A 23,903-nucleotide genomic window follows, 5' to 3' on the forward strand; every position below is an offset into this window, starting at 1 on the left:
GGGATACCAGCAGCTGTAGCTGCGGTCCCTTTAACTCAGTCCTCGGTTGGGGAGGGGGGACGAGGCAGAGCCACGCGCAGAGACGTCGCGAGGGGGCGGGGGGCGGGAGGCGGTGCTGGTGCGGGTGCGGGCGGGGCACCGGGCGCTGGGTCTGGGCTCGGAGCTGAGGCTCGGGGCGGAGAGGGGGCGTCACGGAGGGAGGGGCCCCGCGCGGAGGCAGGCAGGGAGGGGGACCCGGGGGCAGGGGGCCGGGCCTGGCCGGGCGGGGCGGCCGCATTACTCACGCCGCTAATTGCAGGGCGCGGGGAGCCCCCGATCCGGGCTCGGCGCTCGCCTGTCTGTGGCCCGCTCGGGCTCCGGCTCCGGCTCCGGCTCCGGCTCGGGCTCTCGCCGCAGCGGCTCTCTAGAGCTTGGCCAGTCCCCGGTCCGCCTCCAGCCACCCCGGCCGGCGGCCCCGAAGCCCCCCTCTCCGGGCCGGCGTCCGAGGCGGCCTCCCCCGGCGCGCCCGGGCCGGGGCGCGGATGGGCGGCCGCGGGGGCAGCGCGGGGGGCAGCAGCCGGCGCGCCGCCTCCGCTTGGACCTCGGCCTCGGCCTCCCCCTGCGTCCGGCCCGGCCTCTCAGCGCCATCAGGAGCCGCCTCCGTCTTCGAGGCCTGGACCGGGGCCTGGGCCCCACCGGCCCCGAAAGCCCGAGCCCCCGGCGCCCGGCCCCCGCTCCCGCGGCCGCGGCCGCGGTCCACCCGGGGCCCCGCACTTCGGGCTCCGCGCTGAAGCAGCGCCAGCAGCTCCTTCGCCCCCGGCGCCCCCTGCCCCGGGCTTCCCCGGTCCGCCCCCCATGGCGGAGACCAAGATCATCTACCACATGGACGAGGAGGAGACGCCCTACCTGGTCAAGCTGCCCGTGGCCCCCGAGCGGGTCACGCTGGCTGACTTCAAGAGCGTGCTCAGCAACCGGCCGGCTCACTGCTACAAGTTCTTCTTCAAGTCCATGGACCAGGACTTCGGGTCAGTGGCGGCGGCCTTGGCGCGCGCGGCTCCCGGGGCCGGCTGGCCTTGGCCTTGGCTCTGGCCTTCTCCCTCTCTCCGACCCTGTACCTGTCCGCCCCTGCCCTGGCCCTTGTTCTGGTCCCCGTTCTGGCCCTGCTTCTGCCCTTGATTCTGGCCCTGGCTCCGGCCCTGCTTCTGGCACTGGTCCTGTTCGGGTCCCTGGGAGGGGGTGTTCTGGAGGGCCCAAACCCCTCCTCCCTCTCCCCCCCTCCCCGGGGCACCTGTTCCCTGACAGAGGGGTGGAGCCTCCTCCTGGGGTCTTAGCCCCTCTCCTGTGCCTCCAGCTTGTGCCGCTAACAGGAGTGTTGGGAGCTCTGCAGATTTAACTGGGGTGAAGTAAGCCACCTCATTGTGGGGAGGGCACAGAAGCATTTCTGTGGGGGGAAAGGCTGGACCTGTTGTCCTCCCCGATCCATTTGAGCGTCAGCACTGGCCGAGGGAGGTTAGGGAAAGATGGGCCCTGTTGGGGGGAGGAGGGAGTGTTTTTTGCCCTCTCAGACTCCTGGCTGGGCTGGGCATGCAGGGCTCCGTCCTGGGAAGGCCAGGCTAGGCCGCTGAAGCTAACATGGCTGCCCTGGCCACAAGTCCCTGGGAGCTGGAGAGGGGAGAGGGAGCCACATTAGTATTTTTTTTGGTGGGGGGGGAAATTGCACCAATGTGGACACAACGACACACTCCTATCTAGGCCATCCCTCCCCTGCTCCCACCTCTCTGATACCAGAGGAGTAGCTTCCACCTTTCCCCAAGCCTAAGAGACAAGGCCCAACTCCCTCCATTTCTGACAGTCCTCTCCCAGCATCTAGGGGATTGGTGGGGAGTAGAGATGGGGGTGGGGGGCTAGGCTGAAACTGGGACTGCCCCTCTCCCAGAATCCTTTTGGAGGAAAGGGGACAGACCCTGTCTCCAAGCATGGTGGCTGCCCACCATAGCACCTGTCTATAGGCTTTAGGAATCCATTCTCTGGACCCCCAGGGTCTGCTGGGTACCTGTTACTTATCCCAACCTCATTGGCACCAAGGGGAAGTCTGTTTTCTTAGGAGGGTCTGGAACCTCTGCCATCTAGGGCCAGTGGTGGGGCTCCTTTTAGGGGGGCTGATTCTTTGCTGTCCAGGCCCAAGTAGGGCCCTCAGCCGAATTTCCTCTGCTCCGGCTCTGGCCCTGGCCCGTATTCTGGGGCTTGACCATTGGCCTCCCTCCTATCGATTAAGCCTGGTAGGGCCACTGACTCTGCCCTTGTTTACCAGTCCCTTTCTGAGAGTTTGACATTGAAAATCATTTCCTGGTTCACATGGTTGCCTGCTGCCTCCAGTCTCGAGCGATTGGGCGGCCTGCTCCCGGCCCAGGGTCTGGGGAGCTGAAGCTTTAACCTGAGCAGCTTTCTCTGGGCAGAACTGGGGAGTCAGGATATAGGGGGGCAGCTCTGGGGAAGGGGAGGCAGGTGCTAATCCGGTGGTATCAAACTGGGAGTTGCTAAGCTGTGCATAATGATCTCTGTGGGGGAACATACCGATTTAGAAAGCTTCATGTTAACATTATCTGGGTTCTCTTCTGGGTTTTTATTTTGTTGATTATTTCCCAATTACATGTTAGTTGGGTCATCGGGACTGTGCATTTGACAGCACGGGCACACTGACTTTGGAGGCACAGGGCCTCTGGCTGAATCCCAGGAGTGGAATGGGATTCTTTGATTTATCCAGCAGAATCATAGGTCATAGAATGGCAGGACTGGAAGGGCCCTTCCAGAGAACTTCTTCCTCTTCTGAGTTGTGGGACTTTAGGCAAATCCCTTTCCTTTTCTGGTCCTCAGTTTCCTTATCTGTACAGTGGAGAGGCTGGACATGGTCCATTTTTTTTTAGCTTTATGTCTGTAATCCCCAGAGCAGTGAACTCTTAGTTATCATAGGGTGGAGAGCCACTTTCCATTGGTCTTGGGGATTTCCCTCACCTGGCAAGGCCCCTTTCTGTGGGGCGAGGGGTAGAGAGCCAGGATCAGTCTATATGCTTAGCTCTGAGACTAGGTTTCTCACGCTGGACAGCGCTGAGGCCCCCTCCTTAGAGGTTTCATTGGTTGAGAGGCCATGGCTACTGCCATTGGGGGAGGGGCACCGAGCTTCCCCCTTCCCCCACCCCAATCTCTGTGCAAATTACAGCCTGGATTTGGAAGTTGCTTTTGGAAGCTCCTTTGTGGGGTTGGGATCATGTACTCTGGCCTGGAGCCCCAAGACTCAAGATTGGGGTTTCCAAAGAAAGGGGGGCAAGGCCAGTGGGGTCTTAGCAAAGCCTTCGGTTAGGTACATCCACTTCCTTTTTTTAAAATTTTATTTTTTAATCCTTCAGTCTGGATAGAGAAATGTTTCTGGCACGAAGTCCTGTATACATTAGGATCTTTACAATATTAAATTCATGCGATATTAAATGCATCATGTACAACTCCACAGGTATCTTACAGAGGTGAGTGAGTGGTAGATCCCCTCATTTTTTGGTGATCCAGGTTCCATGCCTTTTTTGGGAAGACTGGGCCGGAGCTGGGGTACCTGGACACTTATCCCAGAACGGAGAGGGGGAGCTCTCCGGTGTCTGTTCTGCTCGCTTGCTTATTGTAAGAAAACTCCGGTTCTGGGAAGCCCTTGGTTTGCCTGGAGCCTGGGGAGAAAGGGTGATTGCTACAGAAGGATTTCCTTCTCCAGGGCCTGATTAGGCCCTGTCATCCCCTCCCCCAACCTTCAGGCTTTCCCTTTCTGCTTGGAACCAGCCAGAAGTTCCTTTCTCATCTTGGCCCCCATCTACCTCCCCTCCTTTCCCTCTTCCCCACCTCTGGATAATGGGAAAAGTGCTGGATTTAGAGAACTCAGATTTCAGTTCTGGCTTCGTTTCCTGGCTTAATTTCCCTATCTGTAAAATGCCAGGATTGAATTTAGATGATCCTGGAGGTCTCTTCCAGCTCTGAATCTGGGATCTCAACTAGATTTGGCTCAAACGCTTCTGCTGACTCCCCCCATCCCCACTCCCGCTCCCCCAGTCCCTTCCGTAGCTCAGCCTGCAAATTAATCCTGGGGCTTAGGAAGGAGAGTTCTTTGAGCAGGGGCTTTGATTCAGAGCTAGGGGGCCCTCATACCTGTAGATCCAGGGAAGCTGGAGACTCCTTGCCACCTGCTGCAGCCCCTCCCTTCACCTGTTTCCATTAGAACTGTCTTCCTGGTGGGAGACTCTGCAGATCCAATGTCAGAGGCCCAGACCCTCCCTTTGGATCTGCCCCAACTGAGATCCCCCAGGCAATCCATCCCTGCCCTTCCCTAGCCCTCCGTCTTACCTCCTGTCGGACCCCTCCCTGTTCTGACAAGCTAATTAGTGTCCTTGCTTGAGTTTCCAATCCAGCCTCGAATACTCCAAAACTCCAGGGGATCTCTGATCTCATCGATTTGGAGATTTCTTCAGACAACTCAGATCAAACAAAACCCACTTATCCTGTCCTTGCATTAGCTGGCCCCCGGAGATCCACCTAAAGGCCTCCCTCAGTTTCTCTGGGCCTTGTGAAAGTTCTGGTGGAACCTTGAGGGCATCCAGCTGTCAGCTTCCACCTCTTGCACAGCTGCCAAATGTCTTAAATCTGACTATGTTACTCCCTTGCTCAAAAGTCATCAGTGGCTCCCTACTGTTTAGTATCAAATATATAATTTTCAGCTTGACAGCTAAAGCTCTCTATACTCGATCCATATATTTCCCCTATTGCACTTTATTTCATCCAGACTAACATACTAACTGCTTTGGAATCAGTATCTCATCCCCCATCTCTGTACTGTGTCGGAACATCCCCTTCTCACCCCTGCCTTTTGGAATAGTTAGACAAAGGCTCAGCTCAAGTGCTTCCTCCTGTGGGAAGACTTTCTTGATTCCTCCCCGCTCCTTCCCCTTCCCTGCTTCTAGTTCTCTCTTCTCAGAATTTGTTGTTTAATTATATCCAACTCCTAGTGACCCCATTTGGGGTTTTGTTGCCAAAGGTACTGAAGTAGTCTCCTTCTCCAGCTCTTTTTACAAATGAGGAAACCGAGGCAGGAAGGGTAATGTGACTCATCCAGGGTCATACAGCTAATAAGTGTCTGAGAGCAAATTTGAACTCAGATCTTCCTGATTCTAGAGCTTGTGTTCTGTGCATTATGATGCCTGTTAGGTGCTCTACCTCTAATTTAATTAGAAGCTTCTTGAGGGCAGGAGCTGATTTTGTATTTAATATTTTCTCCCAGTTACATTTAAAACAAAAAAAAAAATTATATTTGTTTTTAAATTTTTTGAGTTCTGGTCCTTTCCCTTATCCCCACCCACAATTAAAGAAACCACATAGGAAGTTATACAAAACATAAGGAGCCAATTTTGATAGAGCCAAAAAGGAAAGCCATGGAATCCAAGCTCTTCATGCTACAGATAAGGAAACTGAGGCACAAAGCCATGAAGTGGTTTGATCGGGGTCAAAGGGCCTCATCTTTTCTTGTCAATCTCCATGCCTGGCATACAGCAAGTGCTTAATAAATGCTTGGGGAATTCTTTGAATAAAATTACCCCTGTCATGGGATTTTAGAGCTAGAAATTACACCTTAGAGATCATCTCTTCCACGGGGTTCTCAGCCTTATATCATGAACTTTAAAAAACAAACAAAACTATTTAGATAATTATTTTAGTCCAGTTGGTTTCTTTAGTAATCCTGTGAATTTTATTTATGTATCTAATATATTCTGTGAAAGAATACATAGGTTTTTACCAGTTTCTGAATGCAAAAAAAAAAGCTTTTGGACTCATGAGAAATTAAAAATAGGGAAACTGAGGCTAGGGTCATGCTGCTTTTGGTTACAGAGCAGGAATTGAACCTGGGTCCTCTGCTCGGGATAAAGTGTTCTTTCTTATTATACTGTGGTTCCTTCTGGGATTCCAGTCGAGTTCCTGAGCTTTAGTATTGGGTAGGTGAGGCCGGGAAGGAGGAGGGAGAAGGTTTGGGTTAGAGACCGGGTTAACCTGCGGCCTGTATGGTATGAGTGTAGCGTGGAGGGACGTGCTGTGGTGAGGGCCCGCCTGGAATCTGTGGGGATCAGGGTCAGATAATCCAGTGCACAGTCAGCTCTCAGCTGTCTGTCTGCTGCCATGTCTGTGTCCTGTCTGCTTGCCCCTCAGTGGGGAGGGCTGACGGCAGAGTCCCTCAAATCCTTTGTCCTCCCCTGCCCTCTAGATAGCCGGAGCTATGATCATGGGACCCGAGGCTGGATTGCAGAGCAGGTGCCGGTTGGCTTTAGTGGAAGGCATTGCCTCAAGGGAGCTCCCTGCATGGGGGAAACCATTGGGCAAAAAGGGCCATATGCATAAATGTGACTGGGCAGCTAAGTGGACTATCGAATAGAGGCCCTGGTCTGGAGTCAGGAAGACCCGAATTCAAGTGTGACCCTGAACAATTACTTCAGTTCACCTGTTTGCCTCAGTTTCCCCATCTGCAAAATGCACTGAAGAAGGAAATGGCACACCACTGGTTCTGTGACTCTAGGCAAGCCACTTACCCCTGTTTAACTCAGTTTCCCCAAATGGAGAAGAAAATGCCACACCACTAGCTCTGGGCAAACCACTTAATTCTGTTTACCTCAGTTTCCTCATCTGTAAAATGAGCTGGAGAAAGAAATGGCACACCACTAGTTGTGTGACCTAGACCAGCCACTTAACCCTGTTTACCCCAGTTTCACCATCTGTAAAATGAGCTGGTAAAAAAAATGGTATACCACTAGTTGTGTGATCTAGACCAGTTATTTAACCCAGTTTACCTCAGTTTCCCCATCTGTAAAATGAGCTGGAAAAAGAAATGATATACCACTAGCTATGTGACCTAAACCAGCCACTTAATCCTGTTTACCTCAGTTTCCCCATCTGGGGAAGGAAATGTCAAACCCTTCCAGAATTTCTGTCAAGAAAACCTGCAAACAGAATTTAAATGACTGAAGGACAAAAATAAAGGTAAACTATTCCTATCTAATTGGATTTTCTCAACAAGCCTGGGAAGTAGGTGCTATTATCATTGCCGTTCCTGTTTTACAGAGGAAGAAACTGAGGGTAAGATTGATAAAGTGACATGTTTAGTCTCATGCATCCAGGAATGTATCAGGTGCAGGGCCTGAAGCCAGATCTTCTGTACATTAGTCCATTCTGCCTTCTTCTAATTGAGGGCTCTTTGCCTTGCACCAGAACATTGCAAAAGCTAACCATCACAATCAGACTTATTATTATTATTCAGCTTTGACTTAGTCACCACCATCCCCATCCCCCATCCCTCCTTTTTCCTAGTACCTAGCCTAAAGGTCCTTGGCCCTGGGGATGAAGCCAATGGAACCTGTGGGGAGGGTAGGGACAGGGTTCTGGCCACAGGCGGGGGCTGATGAGACCACGGTCAGGGTGCGTGCCTTGTGGGGAGTCAGGAAAGGGTTAGGTTGGTCCAGTGTTGACCCTTGACCTCTGCCTCCTGCCTGTGCTTGTACGGAGAGAGGTGGGATGGGGCCAGGAGTGTGGCTGGCTCAGTATGAGCAAGTCCCTCCCGGCCAGAACTAAAGAGAGAAGTTGGCTAATCCATCCTCTGCCCTCCTGAGGGAGGAGGGGAGGGCATTCTACTCTTAGTTCTTGGCCAGGGAGAGACATGCTAATGAATTTGATTTGAGGGAGGGAGGGCTGGGCAAGAGCACCTGCCTCACTTTCCCCTCCAGAGCCACGTGGGTCCAGTGGCCAGACATAGATCAGACTGGAGAAGGCTCTGGATGCAGAGGGAGACCTGGGCCTTTTGAAGCTAAGGTCTTTAGCAGGTCTCCGTGTGACTGAGGCAACACCCATTCAGTGACTGAGGCTAGGTAGGAATGGCAGAACTGAGGAGGGGCCCTAGGATGTGGAAGTAAAAACAACCCACAGGCCCCCCAAAATCCCCAACAGGCAGCTGGCGAATGTGCTCGTAGACCAGGTACTGCTAATCTGGGCTACCTACAGAGGGCTTTTCTTACCTGAAGTTTCCGATTTCCATACAGTGGTTATTCTTCTCTGTTTGGGGCCAAGCAAGGCAGGTCTAATCTCTCTCCGTTCAATCTTGTCTGACTCTTTATATTCCATTTGGGGTTTTCTTGGAAGAGATACTGGAGTGGTGTGCATTTCCTTCTCCAGATGGGGAAACTGAGGCAGAGTTAAGTGGTTTGTCCAGGTCACATAACTCATGGTGTTCCATTTCCTTCTCCAGCTCATTTTACAGATGGGGAAACTGAGGCAAACAGGGTGAAGTGAATTAATTGCTCAAGATTACAGGGCTAGTGGTTTGCTATTTGCTTCTCCAATTTATTTTACAGATGGAGAAACTAAGGCAAACAGGTGAAATGTATTAATTGCTCAGGGTCACATGGCTAATAGTGTGCCATTTCCTTCTCCAGCTCATTTTATAGATGGGGAAACTGAAGCAAACAGGGTAAAGTGATTTGCCCAGAATCACACAGCTGGGAAGTATCTGAGGCCAGAGTTAAACTGGCCTGATACTCTGTGCCCTATGGCGCCCTGTAGTCGTCAAGACCTACCTGAGTCCTCTCTTCTCCAGGCTAAGCACTCTCCACTTCTACAAACTCTCCCATGGCTTAATCTCAAGGGTCTGCTGGCCCTCTCCTCTGGAGACCTCTGAGGGCCCTTGAATGTAGAGAGCCGATCATCTTACTCCCGTGGCAGGCTGGCCAAGGCAGAATAAACAACTTCCTAGTCGGGGACACCGTTTCTTTGAATGCTCTCAGCCAGTCCTGGAATTCTTTCCTTTATATCACGTCATAGCCGTGACTTGGTTTGACCTTATGGGCCGCTGGCCTTCTGGGGGTCTCTTCCAGATAAATTGCCATGAAGTAACTCTGCCGGATACCCAGGTTTTACCGCTCCCCCGCTTAGAAACCCTGGTTGCCTTTCTTGAGACCAAGTCTCTTCTTTAACACTCTTGAGTGATTCAACCATACTATGCTCTCCTGAGCTGAAAGAAGGGAAGAAGATGCAAGGGGCCAAATATTCTATGCCAATCTTGACCTGGGGGCAGCTAGATGGTGCAGTGGATAGAGCATTGGCCTTGAAGTCAGGAGGACCCGAGTTCAAATCTGGTCTCAGGCACTTAACATGTCCTGTGTGACTCTGGGCAAGTCACTTAATCCCAATTACCTCAGCCAAAAAAAAAAAAATAATAATAATAATACTCTTTTCCTAGTCAGTCAGCCAGAATCCTTCCCCTAGTTATTTGTAGTCCATGGGCTACCTCTTCCGAGAAGCCTTTTCTGTGCTGCTCCCTGACCCCCAATGTTAGTGCTATCTCCCTCCTTAAATCCCCCAAATTTGGGGTTTACTTTTGTGAACTTTTGGACATGTTATAGCCCCATTCCTCTTCTCTCAGGACCCCCCACTCCCAGGATTTTAGTCCCTTGAAGAAAGGGCTGTTTTGTTTTTGTGTGTTTGACCCAGAGCTAGTGCTTGCAGAATTGACCCAGACCCCGGCCTTTCTGATCCTCAGGGAAACTCTGTGGCTCCTTCTAGTTGCACATGTATTCAGTGTATCCATGGGCATTTGTTAGATCACAGGCTCCCTGAAGATGGGACCACCTTTGGCTCCTTTTGAATCTCTAGGACTTAGCACAGCGCCTAACGTGAGGTAAATAGCTAACACACGTTTATGGGTTGATTGACATGCAGTTGAGTGCCACAGTAAGCAGTTGAGTACCACAGTAAGCAGTTGGGTGCCATGGTAAATGGTTGGGCGCCAAGGTAAGCAGTTGGGTGCCATGGTAAATGGTTGGGCGCTATGATACATGGTTGGATGCTATGGTAAGTGGTTGGGCGCTATGGTACATGGTTGGGCGCTAAGGTAAGCGGTTGGGTGCCATGGTAAATGGTTGGGCTCTATGGTAAGTGGTTGGGCGCTATGGTACATAGTTGGGTGCTATGGTACATGGTTGGGCGCTAAGGTAAGCGGTTGGGTGCTGTAGAAAGGCGATCTCTGGTGTTGTGGCCTTCAGACTTGAATGGAGGAAATAATGTACAAATGGGCTAGAAAGAGGGTAGATAGAAGGAAATCTCACCAGGAAGGGACTAGCACTCAAGGGAAGGAAAGACTTGTACAATGGGTACTGGACTGAGCCTTCCCACACATTCAGTTGTGGAATAAAAATCCCTCCCCACCTTTGAACACCCTTGTTCGCTTTCTGGTCCATGTCCTTTCCACCCTCATGCTTTGTTCCCTCTGCCGATGCTCTCTGTGTTGAAAAGTCGGTCTCCACAAGAACCATAGTCAGTCAACCACGCCGTAGTTTGAATGAGTTGGTAGAAGTCTTTCTTTAGAAGAATTCTTCTGAGGGAATCAAGTCCATAAGCCTTTTATTAAGGAGTTAATTTCTGCCAAGTTCTGGGGCAAAAACACTGGGAGGGAAAAAGGTCAACAGCTTTTGATATCTGGCTGCTTTTTGGGGAGTGGGGGGCTCCTCCCTGGGTCCTGCCCCTCAGGAACAAGCTGAGTTCAGATCCTGAGTACACAAGAGAGCAAATTCCTGGTTGGGGTGGATCTGTGGGGGTGGAGGCCAAGGGCTGGGCAGAGCTTTGAATTTGATGGTCCCCTCCACCCCAAATCAGGCGGGGCTCAAGATCTGGCCAAGAATTTCCCAGGTGGGGGGATGATTGGGGGGCAGGCATATCTCACTGTGGGAGCCTGGAGCAGGATGGGAGAATTGGGGGTGAGGGGGTGTGCCTACCCGGCTGCTGAGGTTTAATGTTCCCTGATAATTAGAAAGATTAATTACAGACAGCCCTAGTATCTAGAGGCAGATTCTTATATAAAGGGAAGTCGGGCGTGTTTGTGACAATGGGTGGGTTTTCCCTCTGTCATCACCTTGCAAGGAGGCTCGGTCTTTTTTAGCTTGGGACCATGTCTGCCTTCCTGGGGCCCTGGAGATTTGGGGTTCTGTGGCCTGGGCCTCTCTGAGGCTGTTCCTCTTAACTGAGCCTTCCTAGGCTGGAGCCCGGTGTCTCTGACCTGACTCAGCAGACCCCAGAGAATGGCCTACTGGGAGTTAGAGGGAGAGCAGGACAGGGAAGCAGAGATTCCTGTATTGTCATGGACAAATCCCTTTATCTCTATTCCTCAGTTTCCTTATTTGTAAAAATGAAAAGGTGGCTGGGGTAAATCTCTGAAGTTGCTTCCAGCTCTGACTTTCATAGAACCTGTAATTCTTATTTCCCTCTTGGGATCTCAGAACCGATCTCCCCTTTAGCTGTTTGGGGAAGCCTATGGATCCTCTCTCAGAACAATGTTTTTAAATGCATAGAATAAAATCTGTGGATCCTTTCTCGGAATAAGGTTTTAAAATGCATAGAATAAAAATCTATGGATCTTTTCTCAGAATATTTTAAAATGCATGGAATAAAATCTATGGATCCTTTCTTAGAATAAGGTTTTAAAATGCATAGAATAAAAATCTATGGATCTTTTCTCAGAATATTTTAAAATGCATGGAATAAAATCTATGGATCCTTTCTTAGAATAAGGTTTTAAAATGCATAGAATAAAATCTATGAATCTTTCTCAGAATCAGGTTTGTAAATGCATAGAATAAAGCCTGTGGATTCTTTCTCAGAATAATGTTTTAAAATGCATAGAATAAAACCAATGGATCCTCTCTCAGAATGTTTTAAAATGCATGGAATAAAATCTATAGGAATGTGAAGGAAACCAGTTATATTGAAATATAATTATCAATATATTTTTTAAAAAATCTTTGAAGGTCACAGGCTCTAGGAAATTGCCTTGAAGGCCTCTTCTTGCTCTGAATTAATGGTGGGACTCTCGCCCTACCCCAGCCAGTCCATTCGAGGGGACCAGGGGATTCTGGGTCCGTTTTTCCCCCTTTTTTGATGGACCTGGGATTTACCAATGATACAAGGTATGTTCTCTCTGGGAACATTTCATGTGCCGGTGCAGCTCAATGTCTGCTCTCTGTAATTTCTCCTTTTAGAGAATTCTCTGGGACACAGAGTTCAAGTTCTTGTCCAGGGTCACACAGAGGATATCTGTCAAAGGTAGAACTTGAACTTTTGACTCCAAGCTCAGCAGTCTAGGCTGCCTCTCTTTGGGTTCCATTTTGCAGATAAGTTAAACTGAGGCCCAGTGTCTCAGAGCTCAAAGGGAACGGTAGAAGCACACTGCTCTGGGGACTTTCCCAGCAGGAAGATGGAGTCGGAAGGGCGGCTGGCCTGAAAGGGTAGGGGGAGCCCGCTTCTTTGTGGGGGGAAGGGAGGAGGCACGGGGAGCCCGTGCCAGACCAGACTGGGCTAGGGACCTCACAGGGTGCCGCTGAGCAGCCTTTGGTTGCCATGGGAACCTGGGAGCTGGAGGCTTGTGCTCTGGCTGCGGAGCAATCTTCCATGTCTGCGTTGGCCTGAAGGCTGCTCCTCCTGTTCTGGGGGGGTTGGGAGGGTGGGGACCACCCGAGTGGGGTCTGGGCTGGACTGTTAGTGCCCTTGGGGATCCAGCCAGTGAGCCAGCTCGGGAGGCTGGGGGACGGGCCAGATGGGGAAGGGCTGGGCCGGCCGGACTCCTTGCGGGACCCTCACCCAGTCTGACTGGCGTTTCTTCGGCCCTCATCTGTGCTGGGCTATGTCCCCGGGTCACCATGTGGAAAGGAAGCGCTCCCTGCTGAGGAGTGAGAGGGAGACCGAGGGCCGGGGGGAATCAGGAAGGGCTTCTTGTAGGAGGTGGCTTTTGTGCAGCTTAGGACAGGGCCGGAGTCACAGAGCAAAGGGCAGAAATTCCCTGCCCCGTGGGAGCTTAGATTCTGGAGGAAGGGGTGGAAGGTAATTTGAAAGGAGAGACAGAGACAGAGACAGAAACAGAGAAAGAAGATATGAGAGACAACTGGGAGGGCTGCGCAGTCTGGAGGTGACTTGACTTCTGGGTTCAGGGGGATGAGGTGGGGCCTTCCTGCCCCCCAAGATGGCTTCTGCTGCTGCGCAGATGGGAGCCACCTTGTTCCAGGGCCAGGGCACCAAGCCTTGGGGCAGATAGTTTATTCAGTGGAAGAGTTCTTGTGCTCTCTCTAGCTTGGGGCAAGGCAGCTTGATGGGACTTCTCCCCATATCCCAGATGGAGAAACTGAGGTTCTAATGGAAAAGACTGAGATGCTTCCTCTTTTCTTTGGGGAGGCTGTGTGACTTCCTCTTGTTTTTCTAGGAGATGGGGGGGGGCAGTTAAGGACCCCAGGACCCTCTTTGGCCAGCTGGCATTTATTCCCATCTCATGTAATTCTCCGGGCAGCCCGGTGAGGAGGTGCTACCCTCTCCCCATTTTACAGATGAGGAAGTTGAGGCTGAGTGATTTTTCCAGGGTCAGGAACCCTGATGTTGCTGACTCCAGGGAGCCTCTTAGGGGTTCCTCTGAGGCGGCCTCCCTCCCCCGGCCCGGTTTCGTCCTCCATCCTTCCCCCACCCCCACAGCACTTCCTCCGCTGCCTGAGTCACTTGGGAGCTGTTGGGTCTTGAAGGCTTTGAGTCATGGCAGTGGGGGAGGGGAGGCAGGAGGAATGCTTACCTCGAGACCCGGACTTGCAGCTTTAAAGGGACCTCCTCCTCTTGCTGAGAAGGGACTGGGAGGGAGGGGCCTACGGCCCCCTTCCTAGCCCTTCTGGGCTCTCTCCAGAGCCGGATGGCCACGCCCACTGTTGGAGCTCAAGGTGACTTTCCTTGACCACGCCCACTCTGGCCACGCCCTGTCCCCGCCCCGCCCAGAGGCCCTTCTCGCACCTGGGTGTCCAGCCCCAGAAACTGATCCCCGGGGATCCTGGCTAATGGCCCCAAGAAGCCCCGTGCTTTCTGAGTGCCTCTGGGCCCCCGGCGTCCCTGGGCACTGTGCTCCCCGAGGGCACTCGGAGGCTGCCAGGGTCCGTTACCAGACCAAGGTCACCCCGGCCGGACCGGCTCCGCCCTCAGGCCGCTTTGCTGTCTGGGAGGGGCGGGACCGGTAAGGGGGCCAGAGGGAGGGAGTGCTTGGCTGTGTTCTTGGGCAGGACTCCCGCCCTCCCTCTCGCTGCAGTCCGAAGGATGCATAAGGGAGGGGGACAGACTTTTGCCTGGGACCAGGATGGGGAGGGGGAGCACCGAGAGGCAGATTGGGCCGAACAGGTGCAGCCATGACCCCGGAAGTGGGGGCTTCAAGCAGACTTAGAGGGGGTTCCAGGTCAGGGAGGGGTTGGACTAGCCGCCACCGCGTCCCTTCCTGATTCTTTTTTTTTTTTTTTTTTTTTTTTTTTTTTTTTTGTGGGGCAATTAAAAAAATTATTAAAGACTTTTCAAAACATGCATGGGTAATTTTTCAGCATTAACCTTTGCAAAACCTTGTGTTCCCCTCCCCCCCAATGGCAAGCAGTCCACCTGATTCATTTCTGTTGACAATATGATTGTCAAAGTGGGAAGAATCTTTAGGGTCAACTTGTCCAGTCTCCTGCCTCTAGGCAGTCTAAGTACCGGGCCTGGCTGGGAGCAGAGCACTGAGGGGCGGGCTGTCATGGGGGTGGCAGCTGGGGAGGGGAGTTGGGAAATAGGTTGTGGTTCAGGGTTGAGGAACCTGTTGAATGTTGGCTTTCCTGAACAGAGAAGGAAGGGACTTCCAGAGAGTCAGGCCCTGGGGAGGAGCTCTGCTGCCTGGATTCCTCCCCCCCCCAAAGCTTCGGGGCTGAAGGACAATCCCAGGAGGAAGAGATGCACCAGATGTACCTGGAATTGGAACAGATCTAAGAACAGAGTTCTAGATCCGGCCAGCAGTAAGCGTCTCTTAAGCTCTGTGCCGGGTATTAGGGAGCACTGCAAAAAGGAGACTCTTCTGTCCTCACAAGGGGGAACACCAGGGACCCCCAGGAGTCCATACAAAGAGAATGGGGTGGGGGAAGATAAGGGCAGCTAGGGGACAGGAAAAGCCTCCCGCCAACAAGGGATCTTCTTAAAGCTGGGCCTGACTGTGTCACCTCCCCTGCTCAATAAACTGTAGTGGCTCCCCAGCACTTCTAGGATCAAATAGAAAAGCATATTTTCCAGGTTCCAGGATCCCACAACTCCCTCCTATCCCCCATTCCTGGATCCAGTGACAACAGTCTCCCGGCCGCTCCTCAAAAGAGACCCTCCATTTCATTCTTCAAGCTGACCAGAGGCTCACCCTTCCCACCTCCTGCCCCATGGCTTCCTTCAGGTCCCAGCTAAAACCCTTCCTTCTACAGGAAGCCTTTCCCAGCCCCCTTAGCGCCTTTATTTCCAGTTATTTCCTATCAATACCTTGTTTATTATGTTTGCATGCAGGATTTCCCCCTTTGGATGGTAAGCTACCGGAGGGCAGGATGACTTTTTTTCCTTCCTTCCTTCCTTCCTTCCTTCCTTCCTCCCTCCCTCCCTCCCTCCCTCCTCCTCTTTTTCAAGTGAATCTCTAGGATCACACAGCTAATGTCCAGTGTCCAAAGCTAGATTTCTCAGCTCCTTCTGACTCCAGTACTCTCATGCACTGAATCACCTAGCTGCCCCTCAGCCATAATCTTTTGCCTTTCTTTGTATCCTTAGCAATCAACACAGTTCTTGGTACATAGTAGGTGCTTAGTGCATATTGGCTGAGTGACTCAATGGAAGAGGTGGCCCATGAGGAAGCCTCAAAGAAAGTTAGGGATTCTAAGAGCTAATGGTAAGGAACAGGGCATTCTAGATAAGAGAAATACCTTTTGCAAAGGCACTAGGGAAATGGAAGGAAATAAGCTTTGTGATAGCACCTACTGTGTGCCAGACACTTGATGATTACTATCTCATTTGAGTCTCACAACAACCCTGAGAAGCAGGTGCTATATTCATCCCCATTGTACAGTTGAGAAAATGGAACTAAGCAGAGATGAAATGACTTGTCCAGCGACCTACAGCCTGCCAGTGTTTGAGGCTTCCGAATTCTAGGTCCAGAGATGGGTGATGCAGCGTCATGTGTGAGGGAGAGCAAGACACCCTTTTGTATCAAAAGCCTGGAATGGTTGGCAGTGAAGGCCCAAACAAGAGTTTGTGCTCAACCCCAGAGGCCATGGGAGCCTCCAGAGTTTGGGGAGTGGGAGGGTGACACAGTCAGGAAAAGCATCCTCTCTGGGGGAAAGGGACTGGCAATAGCGCAGGTCAGAGGGATGAGGGCTTGAACTGGGCGGGGCTGGGGGAAGTGGAGAGGAGGAGACCATTTTCAGCTGTATCCAACTTTTCTTGGCCCCATTTGGGGTTTTCTTGGCAGAGATACTAGAGGGGTTTGCCATTTCTTTTTCTGGCTCATTTTACAGATGAGGAAACTGAGGCAGATAGGGTGACATGATTTGCCCAGAGTCTCACAGCTAGGATCTGAGTCAGGTCTTTCTGATTCCTGGCTTGATGCTCTAACCACTGTACCACCCGGACGCCCTTCACTGGAGAGGTACAGGTGATAAGGCTTGGAAGCTGATTGGGGGTAGTAAGAGGTCAGGAATGATGCTGAAATTGCCAGCCTGGGTGACGGAGGTGATGCTCTCGATGTCTCTGAGGAGTTGACGGTGGGTTTGGGGAGAGGGAGGGATGATGGTGAGGTTCATCTTGGGCGTGTTGAGTTTGAGATGTGGTGCCCTTTCCTTCCCCGGCTCATTTGACACATAGGGAAACTGAGATAAATGGGATTAAATGGATTACCCAGGGTCACCCAGCTGGTAAGTGTCTATATTTGAACTCAGGTCTTTTTCCCAACTCCAGATCCAGCCCTAGGATGTGACAAAGTGACAAGATTTGAGCCTTGGTTGTCTGCTTCTCAATCCAGTGCAATGCTTCCCCTTGAGGAAGGGAAGGCTGGGGGCTGGGCCCTTTGTGCTTTGTCAGGGAAGCAGTCACCCCATTATTGTCCTGAGACATCTTGGGCGTCTGACCCAAGGCTCAGCTACACTGAGAAAAGTGAGGAGAGGCCCAGGAGGGCCTTGGCTCAGGGAGGAGCAAGAGCGCTGAGGAGACCAGATTGGAGCAATCCTGGATATGGTGCCTCTGGATATACTGCTGCTAGGTTTACCGCTTTTGGGTATTTGTTCTTGAGTGTACCACTCTTGGGCATAATGCTCCTAGGTGGATACACTGTTGCTAGGTGTATTGATCTTAGATATATTGGATCTAGGTGTATTGCTCCTTGATAATACTGCTCCTAGGTGTTCCAATCCTGGATACACTGTTGCTAGGTGTATTGATCTTAGATGTATTATGTCTAGGTGTACTGATCCAAGATATACTGCTCCTAGGTGCACCCACCCTGGATAAGCTGCTAAGTGCACTGCTGGGACAAGCCCCGGACAAGCAGTGGGGCGGCTGCTGGGCTGGGGGAGGCATTCTATTTCCGCACTGGGTGCCTGTCCCGAGGCCCAGGTGCCTGGGATTGCATCTGTCAGTGTGTGCCAGTGGGAGGTCACAGTCCTGCCTGTAGGGAGAGGCGTGTACGTGAGCACAATGGCGCTCACACAGACTCCTACACGCACGTCAGCACACAGTCCTCAAAGTACGCTTGTGGGCAGAGACCGCCATACCCACTCCCTGACACAACCGATCTTTTCTCCAGAAAGCCAGTCCCTGCCCTCGGGAAATCTGAGGCAGAGTACCAGAGCCTTCTGATGGCACCTTCTGCCTCCCCCGCTCCCATCCAGCCTGAACACAGCCAGCTACCACCTTGACCTTCCCAAAGGTCCTTCCCTGCTCTAGAACCTTCAGGGGCTCCCCATTGCCTCCAGTTCCTTCTTTGACATTTTCAGTGTTTTAATCTGATTATATACCCCTCCTCCTCATATACTTCTCGGTGACTTCCTATTTCCCAGGAAGGACCTGGCATCTCCCCCCACACACACACACCTTTGTACCCGCCGCCCCCTTGAATCCACTTCTGCTCTCCCTGGCCTCTTAGAACCTGTCAGTGTGGAGACATTTTATGTGTGTATAGTATATACGGTGTACCCCTAGTCTGTTGCTTTAATTTAATGTGTTTGTCCCTTTAATTTTTAAAGAACTACTTCAGTCTGCCGGCATCCTTTGGATTCCTGTTTTATGTTTAAAAACATTCTGCGAGAGGGTCCATGGGGCGTCGTGGGGATGCTGGGCAAAGACAGGTTCAACGGCCCTGGTGAAGGGAATGGGTTGGAGTGGGGGGAGGGGAGGTGAGAGCCCAGATCTTGGATTCCCAGGCAGCTCAAGTTTGAGCCCTGGCTCTCTGACTTGAATACTAAGTCCCTTATCTCCCTGGGCCTGGATTCCCCATCTTCAGCCTGAAAACCTTGACCTCAGGGCCGCGTAAAGTTCCTCGCCATTGCTGCTGCAAGGGCCCCTCCTGGCCCCTCCAGTTGCTAGTACTCCCCTCCTCTGTAATTCCTGAGTATTTAGCCTGTGTGTGTGTAGCATTTAATTACCTGCTTGTGGGCCCCCACCCCCATCCTGGCAAAATGTGAGGGCAAGGGATTGTGGGAGTTTTTTGGGGGGGCCCTTTGTGTGTCCCCTCTATTTCTAGCTCACTATCTGGTATACAGTAGGTGCTTAATACATGCTTCTTGAGTTGAATAAAAGGCCCCAGGCTTTGGGGTGCAGAGAAAAAAGCCTCTTTTTGGTGTTTGTAGGAAAAGAGATTTGGTTTCTGGGCCCAGCTCTCCACCCAGGTCTCCCATCCCAGGATACGGGGCCAAGTTACACCCATGGAAAATTAAGTCTGAGCTCCGCTTTGACCCTCTGGCCTTTGGCCTTGCTCTCGGGGCCGCAGCCTCCCCTTTCCCAGGCTGGGGGATGTTTGATGGGACATTCTGCACCCCGGCCAAGTTGGGCCCATCCCCCTCCTGAGGTCCCCCCCACTACCCCTGCCAACACTAAAAATACCCCTGGCTTCCTCCTCCTCCCTGCCCCTTCCCCCCCTTGAGTCCAATTGTTCTGGACTCCCCTGGGCTTCCTGGGATGGAGAGCGAAAGCGGCTGTTTCCACGGGCTTGGAGCAGGGCCCAGAGCAGCTCCTGGAGGGAGGATGGGGGAGGGGAGAGAGAGGCCTGGCTTTGGGGTGGTCAGCAAGCAGGGGTTGCTCGGGATGGCAAGGGGTCAGTGGACAGAACCCAGAGAAGGGATGCTCTGGTGCTGAGCCAGGGTGTGACCCTCCTGGGGAGATGAGGCAGCTGGGCTAGGTCATCCCCCTCCTGGTGCTCGGGCTGGGTGAGATAAGAAGCTGTGGGAGGTGTGGTAGAGGGGGGAGGGGGCCGGCCGGGGTACGGCCTTTGGGGGGCCCTGGATCCTGTGGACAGACTGGGGTGAAGCCCATAGGCCTTTCTCAGAGCTGGGCTTTTAATTGCATGGAATTGCAAAAAACTAGCATTGCAATTCAGTTATTTGTTAAACCAAATCCCTGGAACCCCAAAGAAAAACCTCTGGGTTCCAGAGAGCGGCTTCTGGGTGGAGAACCATGGGCCCGTTTCAGGGGGCTCTCAGGCTGGGACGTCTGCTCAACTGAAGGAGCTTTGCTGGCAGACCTGCGGGTAGTGTTATAAGGGTTCTTGATATCGGAAGGGGGGGAGATAGAGGGCAGCATGCTGGGGAACAAAGAGTATTGGGAAAAATCTTCAAACGAGATCATACAAAAGAAGCAAACTTTAGAATTGGAGGCAGATGTTCTAACTTCAGTTGCCTTATCTCTAAGCTGAGGGGGTTAGACCCCCCATTATCTCTTAGACCCAAATATATGATCCCTTTTTTAATGGGAGCTTTCCCTGGGCCTCAGTTTCCTTATCTGTAAATCCAAGGAGGTTAGACTCCCATTATCTCTAAAGCCTCTCCAACTGAGTCCATGGTAGCTTGACCTGCCCTGGGCCTCAGTTTCCTTATCTGTAAATCCAAGGAGGTTAGACTCCCATTATCTCTAAAGCCTCTCCAACTGAGTCCATGGTAGCTTGATCTGCCCTGGGCCTCAGTTTCCCCTATCAGTAAACCCGAGGAGGTTGGACCCCTCTTATTTCTGAGACCTAAGTCCATGGTCCCTTGACCAACGGGTGCCTTCCCTGAGGAAATCGAAGCTGACCACCTCTCCCTCCTTTTTTTTTTTTTTTAATATTTTTTAAAATTTTTTTTCTCCCTCCTTTCTGACCCCATCTGTGACCTCGTGGCCATGACGGTGGCTCCCTCATGCCTGCCTCGAGTGGGATGGCATCTGGAAAGCGCCCCACCAGCCTCGCCATGGTTTACGTGCCCCCACGTTAGTGGCTCCGTGTATTATTGGGAAGGGAAAGGAAGCAGCCCTTGGCTGCCCACGGTCCTCCTCTTTTGGCACACGTTGGGCCAGTTCTAGGAGGCTCTACCAGACCCACCAGCCCCTGCCTACAGGGAAAGTCTACCAGAAAACAGTAACAGCTATGTAGAAAAATAAACAGACACGGGCCCCAGATGTGGGGACAAGAGGAACTGGGTTCGAATTCTACCTTTGCCACTTACTACCTGAATAAATCACTTCCCATCTCTGGGTTTTACCTCTCAGTTTCTTCCCCTATACAATGGGTGTATGTGGGCCTCCAGGATCCCTTCTAGCTTTCAGTCTGTGCTCTTATGAGAACTGCTAAATCTTTCCCTTTTTTGTGGGGGGTGGGGGGAAGGGAAGGTCCCTGTGATGCCTGATAGGATCAGGAACAGCTCCACAGCTGTGTCTGGACTCGGGGATTCCTGAGGAGAAGGTGATGGGGGAGAGCCCGTGAGGCTCCCGTAGCCTCAGTTTGCTCCTTGCTCATCTTAGGGATAATAATAGCCTGAGCCATGGCCGAGTTCTTGTGGAGATCTGGTGGAAAGCAGGCGAGAGGCTCTGTGAGCACTCGAGTAGTGCTCCCTGGTGATGGAAGCAGGGTGCTCTGGGATCTGTGAGAGACAGAGAGGAAAGGGGAAGACAGAGACAGAGAGGAGAGGGCAGACACAAAGAGAGGGAAAGAAAAGGGGAGAGAGGCACTTTGTCTGCTTCGCCCCCTTTTCTGGCTGGGGAATTCCCGGAGGGTCAGAGGTCAGCCTTGTCCTTGGAACAGGAGGCAGCCTGGGACGTGGTGGGTGCTCGTCAATCCCCAGCCCCTTTTCAAGCAACTCTGAGATTGGGGCTTTGCTCTGGGCTGGGAGGTAGCTATAGTCTGGAAGGAAAGACAGGGATTGAGTTACCCAGTCACATGGTCTCGGCACACTCCTTCTGCCTGGCAGGCCGAGGGGGTACTGGCTCTGGCCCGGGGCCTGGGCAGGAAGGCCCAGCTGTGACTGCCCTTCTTTGGGAGCTGGGGGAGGGGGGAGCCACGGCCCCTCCACCCCTTTACGCACCACAATCCCATAGTGTTGTACTATCAGCCTCCACACATGCTGATTGAGACTCCTCGGGGAGGGGTGACCTGGAGTTTCAGGGTCCCGGTGCCGGACCAGGGTCAGCCAGAGCCCGGTGACCAAGCTGCTGTGGGGCTGTCTGTCACTGTGGGTCAGTGTCCGTCTGTGCCTGGGTGAGCAGCTCTCCTGATTTCTGACCCTGGACTTCGATGAGAAAGCTCTGTTCCTACAATATTCATATGTCAGCCATGTTCAAATTCAAGGTTCAGGCCACTCCCCCCAGAAGAAAAGGTGGCTGAGGGGGAGCAACACCTCTGTATTGCCCAGTACAGGGAATACTCCCAGCAGGGAGAGCAAAATATCACCTGGAAAGGGGGCAACAGACTTTGAAGGAGAAACAAAATCTCAGGAAGGAAAGGAGTTTGAAGAGAAAGGGATCCTGGGAACCCGGGAACCTGGGGATAGATATAAAAGGAAGGAGCAGCAGATGAATAGAATTTTCACAGATTTGAGAAAAGCATCTCATGCTATTTTTTCCCCTGAGGCAATTGGGGTTAAGCGACTTTCCCAGGGTCACACAGTTAGGAAGTGTTAAGTATCTGAGACCAGATTTGAACTCAGGTCCTCCTGACTCCAGGGCTGGTGCTGTACCCGCTGCCCCATCTCATGCTATTCTTGAGGACGTGGCGGAGAGCTATGTCTTGCTGAACTTGGATGGGTGGATTCAATCCTGGTTGAATGACCAGACCCCCAAACCAGCAGTCCTTTGTAGTTTGAGGCTACCTTCAAAGGAGGACTCCCCAGGGAAAACGGGCCACATCTGCTGGTCTTATTTTTATGAGTGACTCAAGAAAGGCCTTGTTCAGTCCTCAGCCAAGGCTGGGAGGGATACTTAACACGAAGCATCAGAATCCCCCAAAATTGTCACTTTGGGCTAAATTGAATGAGATAAAATGGAATCCATCAATCGATATTTATAAGCACTTATTTTGTGCCAGGCTGCCTATGTCAAGTTTTATAAGTGGGTGCAAAAAGTTAGCTTTACCAAAGCCCAGCTAGCTTATGGGTGGTCCGAAGGAAAGCTGGGGTGGGACTGCACTAGCCTGCATCGATGCTTAGTGACATTTGTATGCTCAAGAAGACAGTCTTGGACTAGATTAAGAGGTAAGGAAGCGATAGGCAAAGCATAGAATGTAAAGCAAATCCTGCCTTCCTAGAGCTGAATGGAGCAGGATTGTGCATTAAGGAAAGCTGAAAGGGGGCAGAAAAACCAAGGTCCCAGGTTTGGGGGCTTGCTAGAGGAGATCCCTGGGATGTCTCTCTCTATCTCTGTCTCTATCTGTCTGTCTCTGTCTCTGTCTCTGTCTCTGTCTTTGTCTCTCTCTGTCTCTATTTCTTTCTGTCTCTGTCTCTCTGGTGATCTCTGCAGGATGGGGTGCTCACTGCTGGGTGTCACCTTCTGGGCAGGTTCCCAAATGCGCCACTGGAGAGTGTCCAGAGGGTAGAGAGGATGGTAAAAAGCCCTTCACCCAAGGACCTGAGACCCCGGAAGGCTGCACAGTGGCTGGTGGGGGAAGCTTGCTAACTGTCTTTCTGTTTTTGTTTTTATTAATGAAAAATTTTCAATTCTCAATTTTTTTCTCCTCCCCACAACACACATTGTGTGAGAGGGGGAAGAAAATCGAGACCTTTAACTATTCGTCATCAAGCAAACCCACTTGCCATATTGGTTGTGCCCAGAAATGAGAGCTCCTGGATCCTGGGCCCTTCACTCTGCCAGGTGATGGAGAACCTGTTTCCTCTTAGGGATGTGTGTCGTGGCCACAGCGCGGCTTAGGCTCCTCTGTGTTGGATTAGTTTCATTCTGATGGGCCCCAGAGGGCCAGAGCAGCGGGTACATTGGCAGATGGTAGAGGAATATTCCTTTCATATATGTGTTATGTCCACCTCTGGGGGCCCTCCGGACGGGCCTTGGTCTCAGCAGGAGAGTCACCATGATGATGTCAGAAATAGATTTTAAATCAGGGGTTCTCAAACTACGGCCCGAGGGCCAGATGCGGCCGCCCGGTAATGGCAAATGGACTGAGGAGTGGAGACAGAGTGTGAGCTTTTGTTTTTACTATAGTCCGGCCCTCCCACGGTCTGAGGGACAGGGAACTGGGCCCCTATTTAAAAAGTGTGAGGACCGCTGGTCTAGAGTCTTTATTGTCTCCTTCACATTCTGTTCATTCTGACTGACTGCCTGAGTCCCCAGTCCTCTCAGCTCTTAAATACCCTCTTATACCATTAGAGCATACTGAGCATGTGTAAATTAGAGAACCATTCCATCATCTACTAAGTATATGGGAACTAGAGAGCAATTGTCTTATCAGTTACACTGAGTTAACACCTTGTTGTAAGTAGCCTTGTTTCAAGTAGATTTCTTCAGTTTTGGCCCCAGATTCCTTTCTGCCCTGAGACTCAGTGGTTGTCAGACAGAGA

General features: G+C 52.0%; 1 protein-coding gene across 2 annotated transcripts in view; it reads left to right on the plus strand.

Annotated features, from left to right (window-relative positions):
* The first annotated feature begins 264 nt into the window (after positions 1-264).
* Positions 265-23,903, plus strand: part of DVL1 (dishevelled segment polarity protein 1) — a 41,962-nt gene continuing 18,323 nt past the window's right edge. For both annotated transcript variants that reach the window (XM_074306599.1, XM_074306600.1), the window contains exon 1: positions 265-1,004. In XM_074306599.1, coding sequence (XP_074162700.1) covers positions 835-1,004 — 170 coding nt within the window. In that variant the 5' untranslated portion in view covers positions 265-834. The remainder of the gene's footprint in view (positions 1,005-23,903) is intronic.

This window comes from Sminthopsis crassicaudata, chromosome 3 (genome assembly GCF_048593235.1).
Source record: "Sminthopsis crassicaudata isolate SCR6 chromosome 3, ASM4859323v1, whole genome shotgun sequence".
NCBI classification, from domain to species: Eukaryota; Metazoa; Chordata; class Mammalia; order Dasyuromorphia; family Dasyuridae; genus Sminthopsis; species Sminthopsis crassicaudata.